Source organism: Aulonocara sp. 'chitande type north' Nkhata Bay, linkage group LG20 (assembly GCF_057382095.1).
Source record: "Aulonocara sp. 'chitande type north' Nkhata Bay isolate Kocher_YH1m ecotype deep benthic linkage group LG20, A_spYH_male_GT1.1, whole genome shotgun sequence".
Classification (NCBI taxonomy): domain Eukaryota; kingdom Metazoa; phylum Chordata; class Actinopteri; order Cichliformes; family Cichlidae; genus Aulonocara; species Aulonocara sp. 'chitande type north' Nkhata Bay.
Genome location: NC_141363.1, coordinates 36,196,660 through 36,224,598, shown reverse-complemented (window position 1 = coordinate 36,224,598; position 27,939 = coordinate 36,196,660). Strand labels below are relative to the sequence as shown.

At 41.8% G+C, this 27,939-nt stretch overlaps 1 protein-coding gene and 1 pseudogene across 3 annotated transcripts in view; one reads left to right on the top strand and one right to left on the bottom strand.

Annotated features, from left to right (window-relative positions):
• Positions 1–31: 31 nt before the first annotated feature.
• LOC147306173 (uncharacterized) lies at positions 32–23,184 on the top strand. Of its 2 annotated transcripts, none has more exons than XM_086277768.1 (7): positions 32–391; positions 9,912–10,138; positions 11,078–11,135; positions 11,305–11,383; positions 13,188–13,534; positions 18,622–18,759; positions 20,773–23,184. In XM_086277768.1, exons 2-7 carry the CDS (start codon positions 10,005–10,007, stop codon positions 21,310–21,312), a joined length of 1,296 nt encoding a protein of 431 aa, XP_086133894.1. In that variant the 5' UTR covers positions 32–391; positions 9,912–10,004; the 3' UTR covers positions 21,313–23,184. The 2 variants fall into 2 exon arrangements, with proteins under 2 accessions (XP_086133894.1, XP_086133893.1); XM_086277767.1 differs by having other exon boundaries at positions 13,071–13,534.
• LOC147306172 (uridine-cytidine kinase-like 1) overlaps positions 13,895–27,939 on the bottom strand; it is a 30,521-nt pseudogene continuing 16,476 nt past the window's right edge. Inside the window, exon 15 of the transcript XR_015126642.1 lies at positions 13,895–27,056. The product of XR_015126642.1 is annotated as a uridine-cytidine kinase-like 1 (transcript). The remainder of the gene's footprint in view (positions 27,057–27,939) is intronic.

The following is a 27,939-nucleotide window of genomic DNA, read 5'->3' as shown; positions in this document are numbered from 1 at the left end:
CCAGCTCTGCCTGTGTCACATGGAAGCACAGTAGCTGAGTCGAGGGGATGCGAGCAGAGATGGAGGGGGCTTGAGGAACTGTGGAGGAAAAACCTGGCCCTTGGAGATAATAGTGGAGATACAGCCGCGGCAGCAGAAAGGCAGGTTAACACTTCCCAGCCTCCCTTCTGGCTGGGGAGCAGAGGAGCACGGACAGGGCGCACGAGGGGGTCAGCGGGCGCTCGAAGGATGGCACATGCAATATGGTGCATTCCTGTTTTGTGAAGCCCAGGAAAGCCAAGTTATCGCCTTTGATTGATTATGCTCGCGGGGAGCGGCCGGTCCGAGGGGAAGCAGACACTGAAGGAAGCGACCGGGGTTGACGCTGCGCCTCCCAAAATCTCTGAGCTGAGTGAGTACAGGGATGCTATAGCGCAATGCTCTGTGCCCGTGGCTGTGTGACAGGCTGGAGGGAGGAGGGAGAGAGTGAACGGAGGGGGTCATTGATATGTGACTATACATTCAGCTCGATAAGCTGCACACGTACTCAACATCCTTAATTCATCCAGGGTCTGTAGCCTGTGCAGCTTTTCTTGTTTTTCTTTGTGCCCGACCTGCCGTTTCTTCATTTCCCCTGGTCATACATTTAACACAGAGACACGTGTGCACCCACCTCAGCGTTACTGCGCTGTCTTGCGTGATTTAAACCCCGAAATTAAGGGATTCATCAGAGAACTTAGTAGTGATTTGACGAGAGAGGGGCACAGGAAACCTCCGATCACGCGTTTTTCTCTGACTGTAAAGCGTAAAAGATCATTAACGTTAGACCTGCCCTTAACATTTGCAGCCCCCCCCCCCGTCTCCCTCCCTTCTAGCACTCATAAATTGGGGAGCAGGGGGTTGGGGTGGTTGTGGTGGTGGGGACAGGCTTTGTCGTGTAAGTTACCACCTGACCTCAGGGACACAACATCCTTTACCATCCTCACTTTGATCTGGAATTAATCGGAAACGCTTTGATGATTAGAGGAGAAGAAAAGGGAGGGAAAAATGAGCTACAGGCTTAATGAAACCACGATAAAAGCACACTGCATCAGCCTGACATTTTTCATTTTCTATAACCGCCTATAGCATCTACCTGCACGGGCATCTTTTCCTTTTTTTTTTTTTTAACCCCCTCCTCCACCTCTCCTCCCACCCTAAATAATCCCCGTTCACACCCTGCATGGTTTTCGGTCTCAGGCGGCTTCATTTGAGTCGTGGTCTGTAACCTGTTGTCACCAGCATCACTGCAGTTTGCCAGAGCCGGAGGCGCGGCGAGCCGGGCAGCCAGCAGCCGAACCGTCACCCAGTGTGTGATTGATGCCTGCTGAGTGGGTGCCATCATGAGCCACATACATACAACCTCCCCTGAGACACGCACGCACGCAAGCCCTTCGTGGAGGGCTATCATTGAGTGTGAACACACCATTTCTCCAGCATCTCACTTCGGATAGGATGGCAATCATATGATCTCAAGAAATTATATTTATTCTGATTTGATTTAGATAGGAAAGTGTCACATGGTGTCAGAGGCAGGGGTAGCCACGGATAAAGACGGAGCCTCTTCCACACGGGCTTCAGCGTTCTTCCTCACAGGGGCATGGTTAGTCGTTGTTGCAAGCAAACATTTGACCTAATTCACATTCTCACACAATAGCAGACTCCTCTCCCTCCCTCCCTCTCTCACACACACACACACACACACACTGCTGTTATTTGTGTCACACAGAGGGTGAGGTTTTTTTTTTTTTTTTGCTCCACATGAACTCCCAGGTGGTTTATCAAAACCTGAGCAGATTGGTGGAGAGGCCACTGTTGGCTGGCTGGGCTTGTTTGAAAGGAGCTCCAGGATTATTAATAATGAACAAACATGTGAATGCAGTGCATGTGTGACACCGGAGCGGAAAGGCTGATTATGTTTCCAAGATGGTTTGTGTTTTTTAAAAGGAAGGAAACCTTCCTCAAAGCGGGCAGAGCAGTGGAGCCGCCGAGGGAAAAGCACACAATTTAAACTGTAAGATTAAAAATATAATTTATTATGTTTAAATAGTTAAAAATATAAAATGAATTAAAACAACCTTGGCCAAGGGAAGACACAATAAAAATCAATAACACAACATTAAGAGTCCAGTGGAATCCACCACGGCCTAAAAGTCACAGAAAACTAAGGTCCAGCGTAGTATTAAAAGAGGGAAACCCAGCGGAGTCCTCGCCTTCCTCCCCGCATTCCACGTCCTGGTGCACTGAAGAAAGGGAGGGAACGGCAGTCACTATTCCTTTGGCAGTTTACTTTATAAAAAGGATAAGTCAAAGACTTACCCGGGTGGGCAGAGCTCTCAACTCCGCCCGCCGCTTCCTTAAACTGGAATCGGTACCGCTGTCTCACTGCTTCTGTTCTCCCGCAGTGCACAAGCTGGCTCTTGTCGTTATTGCCACTTGACTGCCGCTACGCGTCCCTAGTCACTGGTAATCTCTTTTCCTCTCCAGTCGCTGGTCATCTGCTTCATCTGATCATCTCTACTCTCTGATCGTCTGTGTCTTTCCTCTGTCTGTCTCGCATTCTTCGTGTTGCATCCTCCGTTGAACACCGGCTCCAACCCTTTATGTGTCATTGAGCACTCTGTAAATTACCTTTCCTTTCCTCTTCAGGTGTGTCCAATTAGTCAAAACGGGGAAAAGGGCGGAGTCTCTCCAGGACAATTTGACGATAACTAAAACATGCAAACTAAATAAAACACTGCACAAAATATAACCAATACATGCAATATAAAAAATAATAAGTACACTTCACATTAAAATACAGCACAGCAAAACAACATCCGTCCTTCCCTGGATGACACATGTTCCTAGAAAATTAAAGGCCTACTAGTATGACTTGCTTCTAGCGTTAAATGTATTCCTGAAGATGCATTTCCTGTGGGTTTTACACCATAATTCTGTATTTTATCCCCATGGGCTTGTTTTATGCCACACATAGAGAAAATGAGCATGTTATTTTTTGAAATCATGTACATGTTAAAAAAAAGGGTGAAATTTTATGGTTACAGAGTATGAGTCCACATCAGTCCTGTAAACCATCCCTCTTCTTCTGCAGCCATTCCAATCAGGTCCAAGTCAACAGGTGACCTGCAGCTATCGACCGCTTTTCTGATTCACGCTGTGGTCCGTAAAACATCGGAGATCAGTGCAAAATCTCCTGTTTTCTCAAATATTTTTGCGTCATCTGATAAACACTCTAAATTTTTGCCAACCAGTTTATCATAAGGTGGAAATTACAGGAATGCAATAAAAACACAGCAAAATATTTCACTATTTTTATTAAAACATGCCATCAGTTTGACTCACCAGAGTCACCGCTTCATGACTCCTCATAGTGGTGCTTATCAAATGAATGAAGGTGAAGCTGAAGTCAGCTTGTGGTGAAAAGAAGAAACTGTTTTAGATATACTGTTACATAATGAGGTCAGTGCATTTCTAATCCCTGTGAGATGAAAGTTCAAACGGTTCTACACACTGTTTCAAACAGTTTTTTTCTACTCTTGACTCTGGATGATGTCACTGAGAGCAGATATTCCTGATAGGGTAATCACAGGCACAGATCTGGCTGTGAGAACAGAAGCTCCATCCACATGCTGTTTAAACTTTCTGCATATGAGGGGCAGCCAATCAGAAGACAGTTACCTGAAAGAGGGAGCTAAAACAGCTTGTTTCAGATACATGATGAGTTGAGCCCCAGAGGAAGAGAAACAGGGTTTGTTTTGAAAGGGGAACCATGCAAAGTTTGCCAATTAGACTCCAAGAATAAAAATATGGAAATGAAAATGAGCATAATGAGTCAGCTTTAAGTAATATGTGGAGTTTAGCTTTTTTTTAAGCAAAAAATACAATATTTTCTTCTTTATTTACACAGTAATTGTAATGCATCACAGATGAATAGCTTGCATGTGTTGTAGAATTGCTGTATTGTGATGCCATCATTATTGTGGTGAATGTATGATATTGCATTGTAGTAATATCGCACTGTCACTTTTACTCTTTCCTTAGACCAAACATAACAAATCCTCTCTGTGAAAATTCAACTCTTAGTCAGTCATCAAATCAGTTTTCTGTGAGTCAGTTAACTGAATAATCGCTGCATTCCCACAGTCAATGCGTTATGACCATGTGATCAATTCATGTTTTAAAAATATTTTGAACAAAACAGGTTATTTATTGACATCAATGAAACGGTGTCAGATATTTTTAACTGTTTTTTGTCTTTATCGACTGACTGCTGCGGCGCTTGCAGCCTTTTCTCCCCTGATGCGTGCAGAGATGAAGATATACAAAATATGAAGACAAAACTGGATCCAAAACCTTACGCTCTAGCCTTGGGAGCTTTTAACCACATCAATAGCGTTTTGTTACTCCCAAAAGTCAAAATCGCGCTCCCATGTGATATTTTGAATCATCAAAGAACCACATTTGTCAAAACCAATACTGATCAATGATGTTCCAGTTTCCTGGTCACATACGGTCTCATCTCATTTGTGATAAACAGTCAGGGCAACACCTGGCAAATCCACACCTGCAGGTATTGAAGGATAGAGCCCGTGGTTTGTAATGAGCACACTAAGCATCACAGACAGGAGGGAGGGTGGGCTTTGTGTAGCATAAAGGCAGCCAGTGGATGGCCATTTCTTGCTCTGAGCACTACGTTCAATTGGTTGGCTCATACGAAGCAGCTCTAGGGCCAGAGATTACACTGCAGTGCTGAGGCGTCACTCTGGCTCAACACCGCAGGCGAAGGCAAGGGGATAGAGAGAAAGAAGAATGGCCAGAGAGGTGTGGACACACTCACTGACACAGAGGAGCAAGAGGGAAGGAAGGAAGGCTGGGAAACCTTGTTAGGAAATGTGACAGCCTCTTTTCATCATCTGCTTTCAGTGTTTTCAAAAACACCTGCCACAAGACTCCCACACATGTCTTCCTCCCTCCTCTCTCTCCTTTCTATTCCTCCACACCTACATCTTTTCCCTTTCTTTTCTCTAATTATCTTCTCCCGCTCCATATCCACTCCTCTGCTCTGTTGTCAAATCTGCACACATATAATTACTCTATGAATTAACTGGTCATTGCCTCCTAGGTGACTATGGTTCTTTAAATCCAACATGATGTTTCAGACTACTTGCTCTGGAAGTTGTTCAGCTAAGGCGTAGCACCGGTAGATGATTAAGAGGCATTAAAAGCAGGTCACAGCCAGAATAGTTTTGTCAGATGTGCTTTGAAACCAGATTCCTGAGACACACTCAGAGAATTTAAAAATTGCATTTTACCCACTGTGGGAAAATGTGACATGGATCTTACTAATAACAATCACTGAAGAAAACAAAGCTCGTTAGTGTAGCGCTCTGGTTAGATCACACTGAACTTGCAATAGAAAAATTAACCAGAGCGCATAAAAACCGATCAACACGACCGTGTAGGAAGTTTTGTGCAAATTAGATTTGATGGTGGGAACAGTTGAGTTCATCTCTGGATTTCTACTGGAACAAATGCAAACTAGCAAAAGTCTGCAAAACTCCTACAATACCATAGAGACATTCAAAAATGCCATATGTTTGTACTTTATGTGATTAACTGAGTTAAACAATATGTTCTGAGCAACCGATTGGAGGAAAGACTAAGAAAGCAGGAACTAAAATAAATGTTAAAAGCCCCTTTCTGACATTATGTCTGCCTTTAAAACTTGGGTCACTTTTATTTAAATGTTCTTCATAGCTTCAAATGTACATTCCCCCAACATGGAGACACATGCTCATGCTTTGTTAAGGGCTGTGGGAGAGATGAAGGTACATCAGATAACATGAAATGTGAGAGATTAGACTTGTTTTCTTGTTAACTTGGGATAAATGTTAGCATGAGCCACGGGAATCAATAATAGTCATTGTAATCAAATATTGTGGGTTTACTGCAGCGACCATTGATATAAAAGCGAGAAGAATCCCACCATTCTCTGAGTTGTGCAAAGTTTCTCAGGCAACTTTAGAAACATTTGACTGTTTTTTGTTTTAAACTCAACACTTCACGCAGCTTTTTTTCATGTGGCTAATACTCAGTCAACATTTCCTTCACAGTACAACTCCACTGGAGAACAACAAAGACTTTTATTGTGAAGAGGCCACAGCAGAGTTTTTTTTTAATTGAAAATAAATATCTGATAGAGACAGCCATCAAATTTGGTAAGATTTTCATAATATTCCCAAAGTATACATTTTACTGGTGATTCCCTCAATTTTTTATTCATTATTGAGTAAAACAGATCAATATTGGCTGAAACCTGGTTTATGTTTAAAGTTTTTAGTTTCCACTTATTACAGTATATAGCCGCACTCAATGGATGTATTGCCATAAAATTTGGTAGTGGTAATTATAATTCCCGTAAGGCAAATTTTGTCTGGTGATTCTCCTGTAGGGCCATCAGAAGGTCAAAGTTTTCATCATCAAGTGAAATCTACCAACATTTAACAAAAGATTTGACAAACCATTTCAGGTTCTCATTTAGGGTTTTAAACAAAATCTTCATCCCCAGTCAGAATGAATTGGAATAACTGTTTGTTTATAGGGATCTATCCATCCGTGTTCTTTCATTTATCCAATTCAGGATCACAGGGAGCTGGAGCCTAGCCCAGGTGCCATGAGGCAAGAGGCACACCGTGGACAGGTTGCCAGTCAGAGAGACATGCAACCATTCACACTCACATTCACACCTTTGGGCAATTTAGTCTCACCAATTAACCTAGCCCCACTAGATGCAAATCTTTTGGCTGTGGGAGTAATCTGGAGTACCCAAGAAGACACAGGGAGAACATACAAACTCCGCACAGAAAGGCCTTAGCCAGATGGTGAATTCAAACACAGCACTTTCTTGCTGGGAGGCAAGAGCAACCTTCCCACAGGGAGACACAGGAGACCAAAATTCAGAACTTTTAACTGGTTATATACAGGTGTTTAGTTAGAGAGCGGAAACAAATCTATCAAGATAGGCAAATGCTCAAAAAAAGCATAAATTACAAATAAAACAAACAAAAACATTCATAAGTCGCCAAAACAGGGGACAGTAAGAAATGGCATGAAATCCTGAATGGTGATAACAAATCGGGCAATCAGTCAACTTGGAGGAGTTATGTAGGAGTTGTGGCATGAAAAGGCGGGTAAAGAAAGGAGTAACTGATGTTCATAACAAACATAGATTTCAAAACAAAACAGGAAGTGACTAAACAGTAACTCGACGTCATGAGAACTGTTATTATTAATTAGCTGCCTGCCTCCACTATCCTGGACTGAAGATGATGATGGTAGTCCTCCTTCTGTTCTGAGATCTGTCGTAAGCTGGACTGGCCTCTAAAAGCTGAACCTGTGGCAGGTGGATAACTGGTTCTGGTTCATGCACAGTGATCCTAACAAGGAACAAGGACTGTAGTCTAAGACTTGATGAGCTGGATGAGAGACTAATTAGTAATTTATTTGTTACCAGGTACTTGGTACATAAAATATTTGTGGACAGAATCACCAGAAATACAGTTCAAATCTATGACTGTCCCAAAGAAAAATGAACCCCAAACTGTATTCAACCAAATCACAAGGTGACAGTGAATGTGCACAGGTACAAGGAAGAATGAAGAAGAGTATAACAGCAATTCACACTTGATCTGAATCCTTATTTGGCCTCACACTCAGAATGCAGTGCGAGGGCTGAATTACCGGAGCCGCTTCAGGCTGATGTGTTTGTTTCTGAAAAGCCCAGTGGTAATGTGGTAGTTCCTCCTAAAAACAGCCCGAAGGTGTTCAAGGCTTTAGTTAACCTTCAGAGAGGATACATGTTGCTCACAAGACTCCAGACAAATTGGTAAAGTAATTCAGTCTGTGGTGATTAAATCTTGAATAGAAGGAAATTGTCTGCGTGGAATCCAAAACTAAATTACGTTGTTTAAAGAGGATGCCCATACGCAAACCTTACAAAGAGTCTGTCTAAAAGGACACAGTCCAATAGATTGTGTTGCTTAAAAAGAAATCCGTAGCTTTAAACTGAATAAACAGATAAGAATCAGATACATGCAACTTCAGTATGTTTCCTGCAGTCTGCAGCGTTTTTGCTGATAGACAAGTGACAAACACGCATTAACACACATGAAAAGATGTTGTCATAGTAGACAGATGGCATAATTTGACAGAGATTAGGCTTGTTTGTTTGGTCTTTTTGTTATAGCTCCGTGTTTTTTATTGTTTACTTGAAACATATTATGCTGCCAAATGTGAAAATTGTCTGCCAAGCACCAAGCAGCAGAGAGGAAGAGGGAGAGATGTGTGTGTCTGCTCGCTCCGCTTTCACACTTGTCTCCTTCGGTGTTTCAGGTCACTCTGCATGCTGGCATGTTCGGCTTTACTGTGACTCATTGTACCTCCTCAATATGGAAGTTTGTTCATGGCAGAACAAGCAAAACAGGGAAATTTACATTAACCATTTAAAACAACCTGAAAAATAGCACGGTGTCTCACAAAACTGCTCAGATTTTTTTTTTTTAGTTAGAACAGTGTATTCAGTGACAGGGGGGCCTATTATGTTTGTTTCAAACTTTATGTTTGCATTCTTGGACTTTTCTAGAGTAGTTTTGTATAATTCATGGTTCTAAAGAGTTTATCTTATTCTGGGTCTTCTTGCAGTCTGTCAGTTCATAGACTTTCTTAAAAAAAGGCTTCCTTCTCCTTCCTTTTATAACATCCTTCTAATTGGCTGGCCCTCACAATTTAAAGATTAAAACAGCAAGTGTGTGCACATTTAGTGCTAACAGCCATAAGTGTTTGGGCTGAGATGGCCATGTTAAGGATATCTGCTCTGTTTTTTTTCCATCATGCAGAGTCAAGAGCAGAAAACAAGTGTTTGAAATTGAGTGTTCAGAGAAGTGTGTAGCCTGAGATTTGCCGACTCAAGTACTGCAATCTTTTTGAAAATCTGGCTATACATCCTTTTTCTGCTGTGTATCCAAGTCTGGGTGACCAGAGCAGCAGTCTAAAGCTGAGATACCCAGACCTCCCTCTCCCCAGCTACCTGCTCCAGCTCTTCAAGAAGAGAACACTTATTCATTCCCAAGCCAGCCAAGACACATAATCTCTCCAACGTGACCTGGGTCTTCCCCGGGGTTTCCTCCCAGTTGGACAGTGGAGGCACCCAGTAGGCATCCCAATCAGATGATCGAACTACCTCAACTTTCTCCTTTGGTGCAGTAAAGGAGAGACTCTCTCTGCCAGAAGTCCTCCCACATTGCCAAATACTCTTCATCTTACCCTTTTGGCTGAGCCCCGATACCCTTTGATGGAAGCTCACTTTTGCCGCTCATATCCACCATCTTGTTCTTACAATCACTACTCACAGATCTTGGGCAATGACTGAAAGGTAGCAGCTGAAGGCAGGAGCTTGTTGTTCTGTTCCTTGGCTGCTCAAATTGGTTTAGGGACAACTTTGGTTGAGTTTTATATGTACTCACTGCTGAAAAGGGAAAAAAACGTAAAAAAAATTGTAGGTCCCGTTTAAATGTATTGTTGGATCGATGCGGTAATGTTTAGACATAGATGCTATGCTGCCGAGCAGGTATGCTGTTGATGTCTATGTAGGTGTGACACAAAGCTTGGTAATCCCCCAAACAAGGTAAAGCAGCAGCACATGCCTGAGGCGTAATGTCTGTTCACTTCAGTGCTTCATCCTGGATGGGAATTCACTCTCTCTTCAAACTGCTGCTCTCCTTCTGCACCGTGAATATAATATTTTGGCTCCGCTGCTTTGTTAACGTACTTAATGTTTCGTAAAGGTTAGATCACTTTGTAATTAAGCACCGCTCTGTGCCTTCTCCCTGCAGATCCCAGTGAGACCGTGGCACTTCCCGGCGTGCATGAGTGTAAGGGTGTGAGTGTGAGTGTGTGTGAGAGCAAGTGAGCGCCAGCGCTCCCACATGGCCTCCATGCAGGACGGGCTGAACTTCACGGCTCCTCCCTACGGCAAGGTCCTGCTGCTGGGTGCTATCGCTGCTGCCTCAGCCTTTGTAGTTACGATCCTTATTGTGGTGCTCTGCGTGGGCTGCCAGAGGTGAGCGCTATGCACGCATGAATGACCGTACACACATGTTCAGAATCAGGATGTTCATTTTTAAGATCTGTATATTGGTTGCTCTTGGCCTTTTTGAATGATATTGGTATATTGGTGGATGAGTTTAGATTTATGGATGCCAGTTACTCATATTTGTCAGTTATCGCAGCTAAAGATTGTGTGATACGAGCAGAAAGACTTTAAAACAAGTCAGATATTGCTTTAGAAAGATTACTTTATTTTGCTAGAATCAAAGAAGAATTAAACAACAAAAACAAAATATAAAGACTAAAAACAAATTGGTATTGGCAGCATCTTTAGACCAAATTATGATTCCCTGCGAGTCACAATCAATGAATCCCTATTTCAAACCTTTTAAATAAGCTTCAGCAGAAGTGCCAGTAAAATAAAGTAGAAGCTCTATTCCACTGGCAAAATCCAAGCTGGAACTACTTTTACCTACTTGAGTGGTTTAATCCTGTGGTTTCAAGCATAAGTATTAGGCCCCCTGCAAAGGGTCAAAAGGCAGAAGTGAGGGTTCATAACACGATTAATAACAAAAAAAAAAAGGTTTTAAACTTTGAATTTCTTCTAATCTTTATTTTTGATGCAAAACTGATTTGAAGAGGAAAAAAGCAAAAAGGTTGACATGCCCGGTTTAAAGTTTAACAACTTGCTGTTTAAAAAAATGCATATTAATCTGAAATCTGGTTAAATGTGGTCGAAGGGCTCTTGTAATCTAGTAGAGAACATCAAACCTGCACTACAGTGCTCGAGTGCTCAGTAATCCTCCACCACTGGTATGCACATGTGCAAATGTACTTTGAATGTCTCTCTCACATATGCACAGTCATAGGATGACTCAGCCGCACACAAACAAGGCTCACACACACACACAGTGTTGAATCGTGTATGACAGAGTGGTTGTGTTTGTCACAGGAAGGGGAAGACACACAATGTCCCCGGCGAGGGTGGAAAACACCGCCTCATGGACATGGTAGGTATCAGACAACATGCTCCTCAGTGTTTTGTTTGTATTGCAGCAGAGGTAGCTGAATAAACTCAATCCAGCAGGGCGCACTATCATTCAGAGGGCACCTCTTCAGTCTTAATTAGTGTTTAACTGGCCCCTGTGTTTGTCTGTTTGTGTGCGTTTGTGTTGTCAGGGTATACTCAGGCAGTCGAAGCTGCGGTCCATCAGTAAATCAGACACTGAGATGAACAAGATGAACTGCAATGGCAAAAGTGAGTGCATCTTTTACGTACTAATCCTGACCTGGGCTTTTTATATGGTACGCCGCTGGTGTCAGACGAAAACCTTGCATCGCCATGATATCAGCTCTTTAGGAGCCGACCAGCTGCATGACAAAGCACTTTTGATATTATGCGGGGGGGTTTGGAGGGAATTTTCAGAGGGATGGGGTATTTCATTTTTTCCTTAGACACATTAGAAGCTTGTAATTGTTTTGTTAATTTAAATCCGTGTCAGTCACCAAAGCTGGAGATACACTAGAGCGAGAACAAATTTGTGCATGAAATGGTAAAACAGAAAATAATTTGAAAAATGTAACAGCCAATTAACAGCATAACAAGTAGAAGTACTATAAATAAAATGTAACCACTATCTGTTCTGTTTTGGCTTGTTTAACTTTATAGTTATTATTTATACATTTATACAAATATCCAGTTTTGTAATCATGTATTGGTAAAGAAGACCTTGGAAAACTGCTGGACACAAGTCTGGGTCAACTCCAAAAGTCAGTCAGATTTTAAGAAATCTTCAAAAGCGAAACACTTGAAAGGACTTTAATGGATTTTTTTTATACATATATTTATCTGTTTACTCATTTTGTCCTCATTTTCAGCCTCCAGGTCACAGTCTGACTCAAACAGTCATCTGAGACTGAAAATTCCCTCCCTCCTGAGACTTGTTTGTGATATTGTTTTGAGGTCATCACGATGACATCTCCAGATTTTTTCTTATTTCAATCTGAAATGTATTTGTGAAGCTATGATGTGAAAATGTCCAATTTTGCCCTATCTGGTAAAGAATCCTCCCAAACTTCCTGGATGAAGAGCTGGATCTGGATTGACTTCAAAAGTTAATCATCTCTGGTAAAATTTCATGCACATCCATCCGTAACCTTTAGAGTAATCCTGCTAACGAACCAACAAAGTAAAAATTAAAAGAAAAGAAAGAAAGGAAAAAAAAGAATTAAACCAATCACATAACTTCCTTGGCGGTGATAAAAAAAATTAATGTAAATATTGCAAATAAGTGCAAAATTTTTTCTCCACATCCGTACTATCCGATCTGGCCCTAAATCCACAAATCTTCTTTTCTGAAAAGATTTGAGGACATATTTGCGGAGAAATTTACCCTGAAACAGAATTCACATTACATTTACAACTCAGCCTTATTCCACTAGACGGTTCAGTCTTGATTTATGAACGTGCATCTCTCTCTCGCTCTCAAAGACACAAATCACAGTGCCAAGATAAATCCTGGAGCTACATCGCTGACAGTCAACAGGGGAACTGTGTTTGTGGGCACTGTGACAGTAGCCTCAGAGAGTTTGAAGAAATATAAGCATATGTCCTGCTTCATACTTGTCCTGCTTCCACTGCAGTGGAATGAAGCCCATTTGGATGCATATTCTCAAACATCTATGTCAGTTCCCAGTTTACTGTCAGCTTCAGATTTCCTCTTACCAGTGAGAGATTTATTCATGTTCACAAATGTTTGCTGAACCTTCCGGTAAAAGAGGAGCATAGTTTGTGAGTTCTGCTCCCTAGGGGGGTATCGGCTGCACGGACGGTAGAACAGCAGGCTGTATGTGCCTTGCAGAGGCATCTAAAAAGAAAAGGCTAGCCAGCACGGACCTTCTGCTGCTGCCCAGCCGCCGGTCTAACTCTGACCTTCGTTCTCAAGGCAGGCAGCTTCCCCAGATCCCCTCTGGGACTGGAGAGGACGGCGAGCACACTTACTCTGAAGTGGGCCGGCGCTCCTCCACTTCACGTACTGATGATGCCCTCTACGCCATGGTAGGCAGGGCCGGGCAGACAGACACTCCGGCCCCTCCGGCCGTCCCTGCCAACACCCCGGCGCCCCCAGACCCAGACGGCGATGTGGAAGGAGGGCTCCCCGAACCTGAGGCCCAGGTCATGACACCCCCTCACCCTCCGGAGACGGCCGAGTACGCCTGCGTCAGGAAGCTGAGGAAAGCAGATAAGGCGCCTCAAAAGAGGGACAGCGGGACGGATATGGGAGAACCACCGGCACCGCCTCCAAGACATGCCCCGCCTTCACATCCAGCTCCTCCTCCACCACACCCTCACAGCACCAAGTTGCCCCGTAGAAACGTCGAGGCCTTCAATGTCCCGTCCTTCCCAAAGGTTGGTAGGGTTAAATGTTTTGCATGCTGAAAACCTAATCTTTATGATCTGATAGGAAGAGTTTGACATTTTAGATTTGAAGTTACCGTGTTTGGATCAGAAGTTGGAGTAATCAGCTGGTTAGTAAGATGCATTTGTAGACTGTATGAAGCCAAGTTGCAACAAACCTCAAAAAAAGATTGATGCAGCAGAAATGGGTAGCTATAACAAATAAGTCATAGAGAATAATTACAAGTATACTTTCCATGAAGGAGGAAATTTGCTAGATTGACCTAACCCATATTTTTTTGTAACTATGCTGTGTAAAAATGGGCATTTTAACATTAAACTCTAAGCTTATTGACTCACTTTTGAATTTGGCTTTAAATGACCAAAAGAGGAACTGCAGTTTTTTGGCATTTCTACGCTGAGATTGCCTTTATTTAGACTTTAGACTTTATTTCATTCCCATTAAACTTCCTCCAGAGGTAAAAGAGAAAATATACAACAAACAAAACATAGGGTTATATAATACATATCATCAATAATCATCGTTAACAAAAAAGAAAAAAGAAAACTGTCAACAAATCACCCACATCCAAATACAGATACAATTTCTTTACTAATTTTTGCAAGTTTAGGCAGTAAACTATCCTAAGTATTAAACAACTATTCCAAACCTTTGGTCTCAACCTAAAATACACAGGCAGATATTTTTGACTGCATTCAAATAATGACACTCATCTCCAAGTTTTTCCAAGCTACAAAGGTCACATAAATGTTTAATATGTTCAACTCCGTAAAATCTGCCCATATCTACTGGGAAACCACTAACATGCTAAATAACACCGACTAGAATGATCTAAACTACACAAATAACTTTCCAGTTGGAGCTCTCGCTTAAATATTCTCTAATTTCTACAAAGACTATTATTAAACATTTCAGAATTGTTTGTCTCACAATATCAGATATCCTCATCTCAATTACTGCTTTTATATACCTGTCGTTCACCACTCAGGTATGTTCCCATATATAAGAAAGGCTTGCTTTAACGCCAATCTTCACCACAACTTAAAAACACCTTTATTATATTGATTTTTCAAAAAACTAAACATGAGAAATGATCATAAATAATGATTAATAATAATTTGCTTTAATAAACCTTCAGTTGTTTTTAAAGTCAAACCGAACTCCACTTATGAGAAAATAAATCAGCTGAACAGTTTCAAAAAGCACATTGCTTCTTCCTGCAGGTCAGGATAAAAACCAAGCCATAAAGTTTAAGTAACTTTGTAGACTTCCATGATAAAAATGTGGTGAAGTATAGATCAACACCATTTCTAAAGCTTCGAGTGCCCCCAGGAGTACAGTGGATTCAATAATTTTGAGAAGGAGGAAGTTTTTGCCACTAAAATCAGCCAGAACGAATGGGATCAGCTGTCCAAATCCAGGTGTACAAAGCCTTCAGAGACTAACCTAAGACGATTCAATGCTCTAAAGGATGCCAGAGGGGCTTTAAAAAGCATTGAACTGAGGGTCAGAACACTTTTATAAATAAGCTTTCAATTTTTGATCTCAATAAGTTTGCAACAAAAATCCAAAGATCTATTTTCACTTTATAATTTTTCCCTTTCAAATGGAATCTACAACACAATAATAATGGATTGCATTTATACAGCGCTTTTCGAGACCCTCAAAGCGCTCTACAATTCCACTATTCATTCACTCTCACATTCACACACTGGTGGAGGCGAGCTACAGTTGTAGCCTCAGCTGCCCTGGGGCAGACTGACAGAAGCGAGGCTGCCATATTGCGCCATCGGCCCCTCTGGCCAACACCAGTTGGGTGGTAGGTGAAGTGTCTTGCCCAAGGACACAACGACCAAGACAGACAGAGCTGGGGATTGAACCGGCAACCTTCCGGTTACAAGATGAGCTTCCCAACCCCTAATAAGATGCGCAAACAGCTTTTGAGTACTTTCTGAGGTTATTACACATTCAAGTTTAGAGAAATAAAACTTTCTCAGGCACATTATAAAAATACTAACACCTGAACAGCTGGTGTTTGCACCTGGAACTAGAGAACTGATTTGAAAAAGAGCAATTTACAACAGAAGGAAAGAAATAGAAATAAAACCATTCTTTTTCTCCTGCTGTTCAGTTTTATCAGTTTTAAGTGGGAATTTATCAAATTAGATCAAACAAATTAATTAGTGAGCCCTGATAATAGGATATTGTTACTTGTGGACAGAGCTAAGCTTCAGATTTCCGTTAGAGACATGAAAGCAGCAGAAATCTTATCATCTAACTCTTAGCATGAAAATAAGCACGGGTTGTTTCCCCAGATGTTAAACTATTCTTTTAAAACTTGTCACAGGTGTGATTTATACTTGATGCTGACTCCACATGACTTTTAGACGTGGTTTTTATACAACACTCAAGTGATCATTTTAATGAAAAGAGGGAGAGATACTTTAAAAATTCAATTTAATCAAGATAATTCTTAAAAATAACTTCTCAGGTACAGTGTAGTAAAATTTGCGCCCTTCTGATTTCTTATTTTTTCATGTTTTATATTATATAAATATATATTAGACAAATTCTAATATTAGTCAAAGATAATCCAAGTAAATAAAAGAAGCAGTTTTTAAACGATGATTTCATTCTTTAAGGGAATAAAGTCATCCAAACCTATCTGACCCTGTGTGAAAAAGTAATTGCCTCCTAAACCAAATAGCTTGTGCCACACGGCAACGAGAACTGCAAGTTCTTTTAGGGGCATTCAGAGGTGGACTCAATGATGTGGTTTGGATCATTATCCTGCTGCATAGCCCAAGTGTGCTTGAACTTCTGGGCATGAACTGATAACCAGTGGTAATACACGAGCGGTAAAGGAACACAGACTTTCCAAAAAGTTCAGCTTTTGTCTCATCAATCCACAGAATATGTCCCCAATAGTCTTGTGGGTCATCAAGGTGTTTTTGGCAAATGTGGGACGAGCATTTGTGTTCTTTTCACTCATCTGTGTTTATTTTTCTCCTTCGAACTCGCTCATGATGCCATTTTAGCCCAGTCTCTTTCTAATTGTTGAAACATGAACCCTGACCTTAACTGAAGCAAGCGGGGCCTGCCGCTCTTTAGATGTTGTTCTGGGTTCTTTTCCGACCTGGATGAATCATTGATGCGCTCTTGGTGTAATTTTGGTAGTCCAGCCACTTCTGGGAAGGTTTCATCACTGTTCCAAGTTTTCTCCATTTGTAGATAATGGCTCTCACTGTGGTTCACTGCGGTCTCAAAGCCTTAGAAATGGCTTTATAATGCTCTCCAGACTGATGGATGTCCATGACTTTGTGTCTCAGTAGTTCTTGATTTTCTTTAGACTGTGGCACGGTGTTGTTTTTCTAAATATTTTAAATCATTTTATCCAAAAGGATCTGTTTGAGTAATTTCTCGATTCAACAGGTCTGGCAATAATCAGGCCTTAGCGTGGCTAGTGAAATTATACTTAGCTTGCCAAAACATGCAGTTAATTACCTTTTCTCATATGATAGCATTGTCACATTTTGCAGCTGGGTGGCAAAACTTAGCAGCACTTTGCTGAGATGCACACAAGAAATGAGAGGACAAAGACTGACGGATATGCCTCTCTACAAATCATCACGATACTTAGGAAAACATGTAATATTTATCATTTAAGCAATAAATGCAAAGTGATTCCTAAATAAATAAAACCCAAAGTAATGTTGATGCCTGACAGCTACATATTTCTGTGCAATAAGCCACAGAAACACAGCATCACCTTAAGTGGTCGGTTTTATGAACTGAAGGAAGTTAAGGAGGATGTCTAGAGGGAGAGAAAAAATTATCTGCTGAGTTTTTAGTGTCTTGTGCAGATCAGCCTTGGATTTTTTTCCACTCCTCACACTGGAGCTTGGTGCAGTATCTCAGGTCATCCACTTTCTAAAACAAGCAGTTTTAGTCCCTCCTCCTTTAACCCCCTTTCTTCTGATTGGCTATTGCTCTAAACCAGAAGGTTAGGCCAAGATGTGGGTGGGGTTTCTGTGCTCACAGCCAAAGCTGTGTGCCTGAGATGTCCACATTAGTGATATCTAATCTCTGACACTGAACAGAGCCATGAGAAAAAAAATCAACTGTCTGAAACTGATCGCTTAGAGCAGTGTGAAGCCATGTATGAGCAACTGCTATTGTACATATAGACATGACAGAAGCCAAGTAAACGGATAACAAGTTTCCATAGAACATGGGGCCATCAGTTTCTGTTTGGACAGAAATGTCAGAAATGTCACTGTGATCATTATTTCATTCTGTTATTCTCTGTCAGCAGCAGTACGACGCATTAATATGCAGTTTGTGGTGCTGTGATCAGGATCTGCAGAATATTTCTTTCACAGTTCCTGTTGATACTGCAGAGGATCTGCTCGGTTGTAATTGTGCCAGTGTTGCAGTTTCCAGAGCACTTGGCTACATCATGCATGGTGCTGTGATATGTTAGAATTTCTTTGAAGTCTAGGCGCTGAGCGGTGTTTATTTGTCGAAGAGTTTTTGGTGATAGTGGGGTATTTCTGCTCTCAGCAGTGTCACCTCCTCCATATGTTCGCAGCAGCAGGAGTGTAGGCAGACTGTCTGCTATTACTGTGGCTGTAAGGCTTTGTGCACCCCTCCAGGTAACAGTGGGAAACCATTTGCTGCCCCGCGTGAGGTCAGGGGGGTCGCTCTATCTGCTGTGACCTGAGTTCAACAGCACGCACAGTTCACAGGCTTACATGTGTAAGCAGTTTGCTCACAGGCCTGTTCACTGCTGATTTTCCCGTGGATGACGCAAGGTGTTGAAATTGAGTCATCCAGAATATAAGCAGGCTCCACCTTCCAGGGAAAATCTATTCACCCCTGTATGAAATCCATCCAGTATGTTTTTATGTGCCGCAGGATTCTTAAGAGGGGTTAATTTGCCATGCATCCGCCCTGTTGCGTCTGTTTAGTAAAATCCGCTTTTTAAATTCATGAATGCTCATTTCTTTCAGTGCAGATTCACGCATGACCATGTGACCAGCTCTGCCCCAAATGTGATTTATTGTTCTGTTGACAGGAAGTGATGTTTATGGGCAACGGAGAGCAGTACATCTGGAAGCCTCCAGAGGATGATGACATGCTCATGCTCCAAAATAAAGCCCTGGGCCCGCTGAGTGCTCACACAGTGGAGAATATACAGCCGTCTGCTGCTGCGGTAAGCTGGGGGTTTCTATTTTTTCCGTCTATGGATCATCCCATTTAGAGCTCCCCATTCCCTCTTAAATGAATGCTTAACAAGATGTTTCACGCACATTATTTAATTGATTTAATCATTTAAAAACTGGGTTTTCCTTAGAAGTTAGGGAGGATGATCTCCTCCTATATGGGTTACTAGGTCTGGCCTTGGAAAAAAAGAGTTGTCAAACCTCGCATTTAATGACCTATACTGAGGTTTCAAAACTCATCATTAAGGGTATAGGGGAGGTTGTCTTTATGGGGTAAAGAGGTAAAGGAGCCATGGCTTTCTTACCAAGGGTTACGAGAGACTACCTCATATCTGCAGGACCCAGGAGACACATAACTGAGCATAAATGACAGGAAGCAGCTTGCCTGGATCTGTGTGCATCCTGACTCCCCCAGTGTACAGATAAGAAACTTAATTGATTAGTCTGTTGGAAAATAAAACTGTGTATGCTGCTGTATGACCAGGACTACTTCTTGTCTGGGAGCAGTGATTTTTTAAAACCCAAAACTCTTACTTTTTTCTTTGGGTTTCTGTAAGGTTTAATAAATGATGTAAAAGAAAATTGGTGAGCTTTAGACGTACTAATTCCCTACCTGTAGTGGCTCTAGCATATGGGCTGTTTTTCCTTTATCCATTACTAAACATTGTCCTGTTGAAACACCCAATTCTGTCCAAGTTTCCACCATGTAGCTGTTAATTTGAGGTGATACTGGACCGGCAGTAAAATAACCCAAGAGCATGATGCTATCACCACCATGCTTGACAGCTGGTACAGTGTTCTTAGGTTTGAAAGCCTCACCTGAACTGCTCCAAACATACATCTTGTCACTGTGGCCAAACAGCTCCATCTTTGTCTGACTGTAAAATATTTCTCCAGAAGGCATTTGGTTTGGCCATGAGGGCAACTTCAAATTTCAGTGGAGCCTTAAGGTGTCAGATTTGTTGCAGTGGCTTTTTACTTGGTCAGCACCCTCTTAGTCCATGATGATGTAAAACTCATTTCACTGTGGACAGTGATGCTGGTGTTCCAGAAATTTCCACTTCATGGCAGGCTTGAGCCTTGATGGTTCCTGAATATCCTTACCAATTTCCTCTCATCTGAGAGTGACAGCTTGGCTCTTGAAGGTCTTGAAAAAGTGGTTACACATCTTAATAATGTGTATTTATCACAATATTTTGAAATGATGATGTTGGATTTCGCAGTTTTTTATAAGTGGCTCCAAGAGACCTTCTCAAGTTGTGAAAATCTACAGTTCTCCTTCTTGGAGCTTCACTGAATTCCTTGGACTTCCTCACTGTTCCAAATATTAATCCAACAAGTGCTCTCAAACAAATCCTGCTGGCAAAGAGTGCTGTAGTCACTCGTGATCACTAATGACAAGTTATTAGGCCTTGGCCCTATCAAGACAATGTAGAAGTGCTAACAAAGAATTTCAGTTATCAAAACTAAAAAACTAATGTGTTTGACAGGCTCTACCACTCAGAAAAGCACATTACTTATTGTGGGGCGATCATGGCTCAAGAGTTGGGAGTTTGCCTTGTAATCGGAAGGTTGCTGGTTCGAGCCCTGGCTTGGACAGTCTCGGTCGTTGTGTCCTTGGGCGAGACACTTCACCTGTTGCCTACTGGTGGTGTGTGCGTGAATGGGTGGATGACTGGTTGTAAAATGCTTTGGGGTCCTTAGGGACTAGTAAAGCGCTATACAAATACAGACCATTTATCAGATGACTGCAGATTAAAAGCTTCCAAAGGTCAACAATATGTGTGAGAAGTACAAATGCAGGGACTCAAATTGGTAAAGGTGAAGTCTTGCAGAGATTATAAGGTTTTGGGTGCTTCTTGCTGGCTTTATTCTTCAGTTCTGGAGGTTTACGCAGCTTGCCTAACACAACTTTTAGCTATAGTGTGAATAAAATGGCAGGTTGAGTGGGTTATTTAAAGTCCTTTTTACAGAAGATAATCTCTGAACTTGTTTGATTGCAGGTGGCCGAGATGTACTCTAAGGTGTGTAAACCAGGAAAGAAGAAGAGAGCTGTGCCGGGGTCTCCCCCAGCCAACCTCGGCTTCCGGACCTTGGGTCGAGGTGACCGGGACCGAGACCGGGATGGGGGGTTTAGTGTAGTGGTCAAACCCCAGACGTGGGCACCTCAAGAGGGCAAAGCAGTTGGCGGGCCCCTTGACGACCACTGCTACGAGTCCATTGGGACAGAGGAGTGTGATCTGGCCTATGAGAACATGGAAGGCGGAGGCGCCTGGAAGCGAGAGAGACCCCCTAACATGTGTGCCACCCTGCGGCCAAGGAGGAAGAAAGCCCAGCAGCCCTTGCAGCAGCAGCAGCCCCCTCCACCGCCACCAACGCAGCAGACACCCAAGTTACAGCACCTGCCTGCCAAAGCCCTTCTGCTGCCGGGGGAGAACCTGTACGAGAGCATCGGCGACCTGAAGCAGGGCTCTGCCACCTCCAGCACCACCACCATCTTCACCTTCAACGATGGCATGGAGATGTACGTAACAGGGCTCTGAGGCAGCGGCTGCACTGTGACCCCCTATCCTTCCAACACAAGGAGCTGAGCTAATGCCACAAGGAGTGACGGCTGAGCCCCTGTCATGCTCACCCACACATACTGTTTACATTCAAGTCATAACGTCAAGCCTTTCACGGGCTCCAGAGGCCTTGAGGTAGTAAAGTTGCTCTGTTATGACCTGGGCTGAATAAAAAGTCCAATTTATTATCCTTATAAGGAATCCAAAGGTAGTGAAAAATAAATGAGCACAAAACCATTGCAGAGCAATCTGTAGGTAACAGTAGCACTTCTATTTTACTGATACATATGTGCAAAGCACAATAAAGTAAAAAGCCTAAATTCTTCCTCAATTCTAACGGGTAAAAAAAGTCGCATATAGTAGGACTCCTATTTGGGGGAAAAAGGCAAAGCATTGTGTGAAATATTTTGGTAGCACTCAGTCTGTTGTGAACAGACCTTCCCTGTAGTTGGTCAAGACGTGATTCAGGACGGAATTTAAAGGATATAAATGAACGAATTACTAATCAAAATACTTGAAAGCTCAGGGACCAAGAGAAACAATTATGAGAGTATTATAAATTAAATAAAAAATTTGCACATATTTTGCATTCCTCCTAAAAGCTTTGACTAATTTCGACCGTTTTCACATTTTAAAAAGCCGACCAGATTCTTCCCCTCCGTCATGTTGTTTCATTATACATGGACTGAACACTGTCTCCACTGCCGTCTGTAAATGAAGTGTTTTACTTTGTTGATCCTGTTTCTGCACTTTGCCTGCTACAAGTTGCATGCTAAAAAAAAAAAAAAACCATGAAAAAAAATTAAGCACTGTCATGTGGTACCTCTATATGAATGTTTTTTTTTTCTATTGTCGTTGGTTGTTTATTTTTTGTTAGTGTGTTGCTTTATTTCTCTGTAGAGCTCAAAGCCAGATAGATTAAGGATGTCTTTGGCTCAGTGGGACTCTGTGCAGCAGAGGGGAGGATTATTTTTCTCTCCTGTACCTGAAAGAGACACAGTACAGATGTAACAAGACTGAGGAGAACTGCTCGAGTCCTAAAGGTGGAGACAGTCCACTCAACCCCACCCCACACATACGCACACAGAAACACATACACACAATCCTCCCGTCTGTTCAGTCCTCACTCATATCTGTGGACTGTTCATCTACATAGTACCCTCCTCGTGGTCATACGAGTCTGCTTTGGTTTCATCATAGTGCAGTATGGAAAGCTCCACTAGAACTGATGTGTATTAGCAAAACGTCATGTCTCATCATCACCCCATCGACGAACTCTCTCTCTCTCTCTCTCTCTCTCTCCGTTATCAGTGTTAAAAATATTGCAGAAATGTGAAGCAAATGGTTGGCTAAGCAGCATCACCCCGAGGACACCGCACAGAAATTGCATACAAAGCCTGGACAGTAATGACAAATTCATTTGACCAAATATCCCCAGCAAACAATGTGATTATACTGTATGTTGATGCAATGTGTATGTACATGACAAAAGAGAAAGAATAATAAATATATCATCAGTGTCAAGAAATCTATCTTTTTCTATTATGTTCAGTTGTGTTTTTGGAATGACTTTATCTTGTGACACAAACTGCAAAAACAGCTGCAATGTAAATTTCAGTGTATTCTGTTTGTTGTTTTTTCGAAGCCGTGGAGCTACGGTGTGGTCTTGGAAAGCCCTGCTAAGTTAAATGTGGCAGCTAATGTTGTGTGTTTGCTATTCAGACTACAGGGTCTTGTACTCAAAAGCGTGTAATTAAGTGCTAAGTGCAAAAGATTGTAATGTTTTATATCAAGATTACTATTCATGAAATGTCAGTCAAGTTTATACTTTTGTAATAAAGTGGCACTTTAAAAAAAAAATGCTTTATCTCATAGTCTCGGTTATTAAAACGGACAGAAAGCAGAATTTGCCAAGCACTGCTGATGATGATGGATTTCTCTAACAGTTGCCATCTTGTGATCTTAAAAGCTGCCTGTAGATTCAAGTATTTAGGCCTAGGAAGGAAAGAAGAAATATCTCTAGAAATGCATCCCAATAATTGTAATGGCCCTTTAGGGAAATGATTTATAAACACATAATGTTTTCCCACTGATTTAAATCTAAAGCTGTGCATTTTGTCCTTTGCTTCTTCTGTGCACAACCTTGCAGACCTCATTGAGGAGCATGTATGTGCATGTGTGTGAGTAGCATTCCCATCAGTGTGCATGTCTGTGCGCACGTGCACATGTGCCAGAGTAGCGGGGTCTGCGTCTGAGTGGCTGTGAAGTGTTGGGGAGGGAGGGGGAGGGAAAAAAAAATAGGTCACCCCTTAAAACAAAAAGCTTGCAGTCAACAGCGCAACCGTCTGCTGAATTTTCATTGGTGGGCTTGTCTCCATGGTAACAGGTTAACCTTGAGGCAGTAGTCACATGGCTGAGCGAGTCTTCTGCTGTCTTGGAGAATACAGCGTGCGTCGTATGACATCCGTGATCACAGTGTCACCCACTCGGCGAAGAGCTATCACAGGAAGGAAAAAAGGAAAACAGCCCAAAACAAACGAGTAGGAGATTCTGTAGGTGTGAAGATGATACCACGTTCACAGCTTATGTGATGTGATAATCTCGCTGTGAGGAGCATGAATGACTGAATAAACATGAATGAATGAGGTCGTCAGACACAGTCAAAGTGCATGATGGTGAAAAAACAGAGGATCAGAGAGAGACAGAGGAGAGATAACACTCAGCATAAGGTCACAAAGTGGCTGGGGAGTCCGTTTTTTCTCCAGAAGGATCAAGAGACGCGAACACGACAGGAAGGTGATCTTTTACTGCTCATTTTTAGCCCTGAAACATTATTATTTACATGTTCACAAGTGAGCATTAACACACCGCACCCAGCAACAGATCAGTCAGTTAAACTGAGAAGCACAAGGATGTTTCCAGCTGCTCACCTCAAACCTCTAAATTGTGATTCAGGTGAGTCCGTGTGCATTTCCTGTGCTGTAAAATAACACATTTCTCAAAGGTAATAAACACACTATAAATCATACTGGAAGAAGCTTAATGTGAGCTATACTGACCCCTTCAGGCCTTAAAGTGCATTGCAGAGAGGAGCAAGGCGGCCTGTGCGTGAACCCTGAGAGGAGCTTTTAAAGTATTCAAGCATGAGCATGTGACCGTCCGTGACCCAGCACCTTACAGACACACAATGTCAAACTCCAGCAGTAACTTGGAGTGGTGGATGTGAGGGATGAAAACTGAATCTGTATCAAAATCTCATGTTTTTCATACCCTGAATCCAAGATTTATATGTTTTACATTTAAATCCTTATCTAATCCCTCCTCTTATGTGACTTTACTATAAATTAAAACAACAGCTCTGCTTCAGACATAAGTTTATCCCATTTCATACAGAAAAATCCTTCTAGAGCAGTGTGAAAGTTCACTGAACACTTTCTTGTTGCACCAGCTATTCATAAACTCAGACTTGTTTCCTTTGTAACTATGTATTTACAGTAAATTTTAATGCTTTAATTTGATTTATAAGACACAATAAACCCTACTGGATAAAAAGTGCTCACCTTTTTTACTTTTTGCTCTTTTTTATGTCGAGGACAAAAGAGAACTCTTTTCAGTTGAAAAACAGTAGTGATCTACAACAATGTTATTTCCAATATTTAATTGGTTTAATTGGCATTGGTTCAAATTCACTGCCCGACTGGAACCCTTCCTCTGCCTGCGTGGGGTCCCTCCAGCACCCACGGCTTCCTCTCACAATCCAAAGACTTGCATGTTAGGTTCTGCATTGGCTGTAGATGGTTGTCTGTGTCTCTTAGCCTGTGAAAGACTGGTGACTTGCCAGGGTGTATCCCACCTCTCACTCCATGACAACTGAAATAGGCCGCAGCCCCTCTATGATCCTATGAATTGGATATGTGGAAGAAAGGGGATCAAATGCTGTGTAAGTGTAATTACACTGTGTTTATGCCATTACTTTTATATGTTCCCAGTTCCTTTATCCATATTTCTCTCTTAATGCTGTTTTTACCTTCCATGTTTTACCTCTGTTTTGTTAATCCACCTGCCTGAACTGGAAAGCACTTTGGGTCCAAGCCAGTTGTTTTTAAATGTGCTATAAAAATACAAGTGACTCAACAACTACGTGCAAATGAACATATCCCCAATTTATAACAGGCTTCACCACACTAACTTTTATAGCCTGTAAATCCTATACATCACTGCTGCGTTCTATGTGAACCAAATACCCAGAATATAATATTAGCCTGAGCCGTTCAGATGAGTGCAAAAGAGTTAATTGGTTTTAGTTTGCTGCTATCAAGATATGGTTGAATTACATTATAACAGTAAAGGTCTAAAATTATGCTCACAAAATGGTCAAACTAATGACCAAACACGTGACCTATAATGGTGGTAGGGTTCATGCAATCAGACGTTTCACACTCAATCTAAATTGTGTGAAATGTCTTTCTTCTTAAAAACACACATTTCTCCAATGGAGCATAGTCAGAGCTACGTTTAGACACAACTGGTTTTATCGATAGAGATCAGTTCATCTGCGACTTCAAGAATCACACAAATACCTTCAAAATTGTCTGTTGTGCTGTTCACCCCCAAAAAGAAGCACCTCTAACTTTTCATCTAGCACCACCATGAGGATGAAATTTATGGGGGTTTTTTTAAATGTGAAACTTCCAAACAATTATAAGATGAATTACATGTATTCATTAATGTCCATTAATGAAGAAAAATTAAATTATTTAACCACTTCTACAGCCACAGACAAGTTCACCAATCACCAGTTAACCTGACAAACGTGTCTTAGAACTGCGAAAGGAAACTGGAGGAAAGCCCACATGTCTGCAGGCTCTCAGTCATCCAGGTCATGGTAGTCTTAAGAGCTTCAAAAGAAGGCGACTGGACTTCAAGCTCGTAAGAGGAAAGCCACCACACGCACAGGGAGACAGCCTAGCAATCAGCAGAAATCGAGCCTAGAAACTTCTTACTGTTGGTGATCTCCTAATTTTTATTCAAATAATATCATATGTGAGCTTTTCTTTGGTCCAATCTGCTGTACTTTGGCTTGGTAATATGTAAAACTGAGACTGTGAACAAGGCAAACATTACCTGCTACTGTGGGCATGTTTCCATACTGATGCTGCCTCACGGTGCTGCTGTATTGAACTGGAACTCCCTATATGCATGACAGATTTACACATTACTACAGTCAAAACTACTGAAGACATTCACTATATTTTAATTGCCCAACTAAATTTAGTACATTACTCTTTGAACTTACTCCTTTACTCTTTGGCTCTTACTAAGTTCTGGATTTAATAACAGCTGGTGCAACCTGGACCCATTTAATAACGTTATTGGATTATTGTTTTACTGCACCTCAAAGGCAATGGCACTGCTTTACTGTTCAGTATTAAAATATTTAAGATGAGCAGAACAAAATATCCCTCATGCACAAACCTGGACTCAGACATCATCTTCAGAGGAGTAAAAAAAATAAAATTTTACAGTACACAAAAGTAAATATAACAATTTTTTTTTGCTAGTCTACACCTGAAGAGGAGGATGCACAACAGTTTTCAAGTAGTTTGTGTTTTCTTTCACAGAGTCTCACAAATGTTTGAGTCAGTGTGGCAGCTGCTCCTGGTCCTCTTCATCACTCCAGCTGTCGAAGCCATCAGTCCCAAAGTAACGGTCCCCAAAGTCCCCTAAAAAAAACACACACAGCAGTGCACTCAGAGCGGAGCAGACATCGCCCCCGAAGCCAGGCAAGAGAAATATGTAACGATAAGACACACTGAAAAACACAGTGTGAAGAGATAGTAAAGCTAAATAGCTGTCAGGCGGCGGCTGTGTGAAGGCAAGAGAGGACCCAAATGCACGGCTCTAGACACACGGGGATGAACTCAAAGGCCGGTCTTTATTAACAGGAACATAAGAAGTCATATAAAACTATACTGGGAGCAACTAAAAGCTGAGGCGCTGGGAAGACACGGAAAATGCACACAACCTAGAGGGACGACGCAACACAGAACAAAGGGACACTCTGACATAAATACACAGAAGGTAACGAGGGAAGTGGGAACACACGGGGAACACAGCTGAAGACAATTACTCATGGCCGAGCAGGGAGGACACGAAACTGACGATACTGACACCAAGATGTGGACCTTAAACACAACACAGTATACAGAGATGAGCACGGAGAGAGAGAGGCAGAGAGAGAGGCAGAGAAGAAGGATGAATACGAGGGGATGAGGAGAACACAGAACACATAGGATGGGAACACGGTACCAGAGCAAACACCACAATAAAAACATGGACACAGGGGGAATCCAAATACCAAACCAAACAATCCAATGGACATAAGAAACAAAATACAAAACTACAGAAAAACTAAGAACACTGGGTCAAAATGACCCAGGACCATGACAATAGCAGCAAAGGTTGAATGAAAGTTTAAACTGAATTTCTGCTTTTCATATAGATCTCTCTCTTTTTTCTTTTTTTTTTTACAAGCAATGGCTCAATAAGAGAAAGCTATTTTTCCACTGGTATTTTTCAAGGACGTTAAATTGATTTTATGTTCAC